The 5,562-nt window shown below is 51.5% G+C and overlaps 1 protein-coding gene across 1 annotated transcript; it reads right to left on the bottom strand.

The window, feature by feature from the left end:
- Positions 1-660: 660 nt before the first annotated feature.
- Aplnr (apelin receptor) lies at positions 661-4,191 on the bottom strand. Its single transcript, XM_013028965.1, has one exon. It carries the CDS (start codon positions 3,978-3,980, stop codon positions 2,841-2,843), a length of 1,140 nt encoding a protein of 379 aa, XP_012884419.1. The 5' UTR covers positions 3,981-4,191; the 3' UTR covers positions 661-2,840.
- Between the last annotated feature and the right edge of the window lie 1,371 nt (positions 4,192-5,562).

Below are 5,562 nucleotides of genomic sequence, written 5' to 3'. Positions count from 1 at the left end.
GTGGGTCTTGGATGACAGCAAGAATGGACATATTCAGAAGCATCTGGAATGACTCTGACTGAAGAACAGGAATTCACATTTCTGGTCTAAACAAGGTGGGTATTGAAATGATGGTGAATAAGTGTGAATCAAGGGATATATGAATAAATAAATGGAAGATAATACACGAATAAAGAAGTGACTGAATGAATGGATTAATAGAAGGATAATTGAATAACAGGCCTATCTCAATGAGAAGAAATGCTACTTTTTGTAACACTAGACTCTAAAATGAGTGTCTATATGTTCTGTACCTTTTTAGAGCACAAGCTTAACTATCACCATCACCCTCCCCTCTCCCATCCCCCCCATTCCTTTATTTCCTTTTCTTTCTCACATCCTTTCCCTTTCCTGGTGTCTATTTTCTCCCCCCCTGCCCCCCCCACCGCCCTCCACCTTTCACTCACTCACACACACACACACACACACACACACACACACACACACAGAGTTTCCCACTCCATTCCTCCCTTTGGACCCTCCTGCCCCTAGTCCACGATGCTCACTCACCTCCTACTAAATCACTCAAGTTCTTTATCCTAAAACACTGTCTTCTTTTAAGAGGAGGCTTTGGACAGAGCAGTTACACAAAACAGTTTTATTTGATAAACTACAGTGATTTAATGGAATAGCCAGACATTCTGATGGGGAGCAGTGGAGGAGGGAGACAAGGCAGTCTCCTCTGCTATGGATGAGTTCCAGGCAGGAAGTGTCTGCAATGCACTCAGGAGCGGTTTAGGGGCATCTCCTGGGCTTCTAGAAGCCTCCGCCAGCCTGGAATGGGTGCTTTCAAAACAGTCCTCTGCAGAGCAAGTGTCTCTAAGGATGGAGAGTAAGCTGAAAGACACCATGTTCCCTCTCTCCCTCCCCCTGCACCCAGAGCAGGCCCCGCGCCAGGGAAGGTTGAAGCTGTCCATTTACATCGAGCTGGGTTCTTCCTGTCTTGTCCTTCATTTCCAGAGTCCTCCAGGAACAAAACCAGGAAGATGCACACCCCATTCCCAGCTCCCCAAGCCCCCACATAAATCTTATCCTCCATGTGTCTCCGGTGGTGGTGGTGGTGCAGACAGTGGGCAAAATCCGCCTCCTCGTGGCATTTCTAAGCCCAGTCTCCAGTCCCCAGATCCAGCGAGAGAAGACAAAAGAAGGAGCAACCGTGGAGAAGGAACGCACTCACTCTGTCCCCTTTCCCCTGTGGCAAGCAGGTGTCCCGCCTTAGGATGAGAACCACGGACTCAGGAAAGGTGGGAAATAGAAAAACACTTACTCAAATCAAGGTGGGAGGCCTGGGAGGGATCTACCCCTGCTCATCTTTGCACTGTGGGGACTGGAGAAGGAATGAGGACCCCGCTCATCAGAACTCCCCCAGGCTCTGGGTGCAATCACATCCTGTGAAAGAGCTCCCTGCAGAGCGCTCAGTGCATCCAAACATAGGCTCCTCTGCGCACGGACCAGCCGCCAGAGTCCCCCCAAATCCAGTAAGGGGGTGGGGAGGATGGGGAGAGTGGGCTCATCTCTATTCTACATGCCTGCCCATGTCCCTGCTGGGTGACAAGAAGGGGTACAGTGGACACTGAGGGTAAGGGGCAGTCATCCAAAACCATTCAACCATGAACACTTTCCACTCGATGCTCATCTATTTATATGTGCCTATATATTCATACAGACAAAAAAAAAGCAAGCAAGCATCCTCACCCAACCGAGTGACTCAGCACCAATGCCCAGGGGAGAAAAAAAAAAGCTTGGGAGATAATGGGGGTGAGAGAGAAAGACAAGAGAAAGACTCGGGGTTCACAGTTCTGGAGGGAGCTGGAAGAATTCGGATTGGGGGAGGGGAGAGCCAAGCAGCATAAGGTAGTGAATAAACACAAACACTCCTCCATCCCCTCTTTCTCTGTCGGCCCTTCCCTGACTCTCCCCATTCATAGATGGGAACTCCTGGTTTCATCGAGGGTATGACCTTCTAATTTTCACAGACAACAGTGGAGAAGGAAATGGTCTTGAGAAAAGGGTAGAAATTAGCATCGCACTGAGAGGGTAGCTCTCCCCAATCATTCTAGACCCTGGCTCTAAAAGGACAATGAACAGGATCTGATTTTAGGGAAGGGTCCAGAGCTCCAGGCTCTGAGGACTGGAAGCACTAATTCTTTACTGACCCCCCCCTGCCTGTCCCCAGTCCCAGCCCATGCCCTAGCTGGCTCCCAGAAAACAGGATAAGAGCTTGACCTGAGTCCTGTTTTACAAGCTTCAGGATTCTTAACCCTTAGGAGCCCCACAGAACCTATTCATGGAGAGGGGTTGGAGCTAGGAGGTGAGAATTAACAGTAAAAAGAAAGTGGCAAATAGCACAGAAAGTGGGAAAACTAATCAAGGAAAGCAAAGAGGATTAGAAATCTAAGGAATGGGTGGAAGGAAACTAATTTTTGAGTGATGACTCACACTTCAACATTTTAAGGTCCATATTATCCCCCCCCTTTTTATACAAATACAAAAACATAGACTCAGAGATTACAAGGTCTTCCTCACAGAGGCAGAGTAGCTCAACTCAGGTCTCTGTCTACAGGGCTCAAATTTCTTTCCACCACTCTCTCTCTCTCTCTCCCTCTCTCTCTCTCTAAGAAAGAACAAAAGAGTAATGGGAAAATAGGAGAGTAATGGGAAAATAGAACCGATCCAAGAGGCAGAGGACCGGGAAAGAGTGAAATGCAAGACAAACACAGAGTCACTGCTCTCTAATTCTCAGAGAGCAGAGGGAAGGGCTGGAGCAGACGGGAACTGCAGATTGCTCTCCGATCCCAGTTCTAATCAACCACCAGTGTCTCTTGGCTGTAGGGGATGGATTTCTCATGCATTTGCTCCCCGCCCTTCCCCATATTGGGGCCAGGTCCCTGGCTGTGCCCTGAAGAGTAGCTGGCTGACTTGTCCCCACTGCTGCTGTGAGAGGGGCCCCCACACCCAGTCTGATCACAGCAGAGCATGGAGGTGCACACCTGGCGGAAGCGGGGGTCAAAGAAGGCGTAGAGGAAGGGGTTGAGGCAGCTGTTCACGTAGCTGATGCAGGTGCAGTAGGGGTAGACGTTCATGAGGAAGATGTCAAAGTCGCAAGGCCAGTGCAGCAGGCTGCCCAGCATGTACAGCGTCTTGACCAGGTGGTAAGGCATCCAGCACAGGGCAAAGGTCACCACCAGCACCACGATGATGCTGAGCAGCCGCCGGCGCTTCCGAAGGCCTTCGATGCGCTCCTTGCGGAAGTGACCCGCAATGGTTTGGGCGATGAAGAAGTAACAGGTCAACATGACCGTGAAAGGGATCACAAAGCCCACGGCAGTGGATGAGATGCCCAGGCCCACCTCCCAGGCCCACTCTGAGCTGGTGGTGGCCACGAGGGAGTAGTCCATATAACACTGTACCTTGGTGCTGTTGTCCATGTCCCCAGTGGTACGGAATACCATGACAGGCACCGCCAGAAGGGCAGCCAGCACCCACAGCACGGCGGTGGCCACGGCCCCGCTGACACGCAGCCTCAGCCGAGCGTTGGCCACGGGCCTCACGATGGCCAGGTAGCGATCAAAACTGAGCCCGGTGAGGCAGAAGACGCTGGCGTACATGTTGACGAAGATGAGGTAGCTGCTGAGCTTGCAGACGAAGGTCCCAAAGGGCCAGTCAAAATCCCGGTAGGTGTAGGTGGCCCACAGGGGCAAGGTCACCACGAAGGTCAGATCGGCCACCGCCAGGCTGGCGATGAAGATGTCAGCTGAACGTCTCTTCTCTCGGCTGCTCCGAAACACCGTCCAGAGCACCAGGCCGTTGCCCGTGGTGCCCAGAAGGAAGACCAGCAGGTAGATGGCAGGGATGAGCGCCCCTGAGGACTTCCAGTCTGTGTACTCACACTCAGACTGGTTGTCTGCCCCATCGTAGTTGTCAAAATCACCTTCCTCCATGCTGGGGTATGGAGAGAAGATGGGCACAGGGGGCCTGAGCGTACCAGCTCTGTCACCAACTCGGCAAGCACCCTGTGTTTCCAGCTGGAGCCTCAGAGGGTGACAAGAGCTGAAAGATGCCCAGCGGATCTTTCCAGCTCACTGGAGATGCTGCCTCTGTTGCCTGGGACCCTGAAAGGGTAGCTCTCTCCCGCAGACTTCCCTCTGCCCTCTCCTGCTCCCTTCAGACACGGCCAAGATACTTCCTTGCACACCCACCCACCCCCTGAGTCTCTCTGTCCACTCTCTGGCCAGTCCCTTCCCTCCTCCCACCTCCGGGACAGCCCTCCCCCCCCCACCCCAACTTGTGAGTCTTAAGATCTTGAAGTTACAGCCCACTTTTTTTTTCTCCCCCTTTCTGGTCACTAGGCATGTAGACCAAATTCACCCCTGCTGGGCTGGGCTGCTGGTAGACTCCTGGGCCCACTTCCTCCCTCTTCCTTTAGCTGTCCTCTTCCTTTTAGCCTGCCCTCGGGAGCACTGTATCCTCAGCCAGTCCCTTCTAAATGGGACACATTATGCAGATTGAAATCTAGCCTGACCTGGAGCCAGGACAGTAAGGAATGGGGAAGGTGTGAAATTTCGCAGAGTGGTCCTAGCATCTGGGAAAGCCCTCCTGCTGGGTTCCCTGGGCCCCCAGCTGCCTCCCCAACTCCCACCCAACACCCAGTTCAGATTCCCACTAGCACCCTCTCCTTTCTTCTCCTCTTGCTTCATCCTCCTCTACCTTGACTTGTGTCCTCTCTCTCTCTCTCTCTCTCTCTCTCTCTCTCTCTCTCTCTCTCTCTCTCCCTCATTTTCATCATCACTTACAGACCCACAGGTATAAGGGGGATTTCTCTAGAAGGCTTAAATTAGCCAGCAGAGCTGGGAGTCTGCGGTTTGAAGATAGCATAGGAAGTTTCAGAAGGTTAAAGACAGAGTCATAGGACAAAAGCAATCCAGGACAAAATGATCTCGAGAATCGAGTCATTAAAGCTATGAGGAAACTGAAGATCCATCAGGCAAATGCCTTGTCCTAAATCACAAGGTGAGTTTTGTGATGATGCGTCGTCGTCTTGTCTTCTTCTCCAAGCCCGCATGGAAAACTGTTCTAGCATGTAATGGGCAATCGCTAAATAAGTATGGAGTGAGTAGGTGGATGGATTAGGACGTAAGTGAAAAGAAGAGTCCACATATTTGAAGAGCATGAATTACTATGTGGTGAGAGCACAGACAGCTCAGTCCACAACCGCTTCTCACTGCCTCCCTTAATAATAAGACCACAGAGGGCCAGGAAGCTGAGCCAGGGGAGGAGGCAGAAACAGGAGGCAGCCAGCACTGAATACATGTCAGTCACAGGCTCTAGGAACTCACTTTTCCCCACCTAGTCACCCTCAGGAAAGAAAGAGGATATGATACAAGAGGTAAGATTAGAAAAACATACTCCCTTTCAACCACCCCCAAAACAAGGGAGGCTGCCTAAACTTGGGAAGGAGAAGTAGGGGTGTTCAACACAGGAAAGAAAGGTGGAAGAAAGAGAGGAGAAAGAGACAGAGGAAGG

The sequence above is a fragment of the Dipodomys ordii genome, unplaced genomic scaffold (genome assembly GCF_000151885.1).
Source record: "Dipodomys ordii isolate 6190 unplaced genomic scaffold, Dord_2.0 Scaffold117, whole genome shotgun sequence".
Classification (NCBI taxonomy): Eukaryota; Metazoa; Chordata; class Mammalia; order Rodentia; family Heteromyidae; genus Dipodomys; species Dipodomys ordii.
Note: the sequence above shows the minus strand (reverse complement) of the source record. Positions and strands in the feature narration are given on the sequence as shown.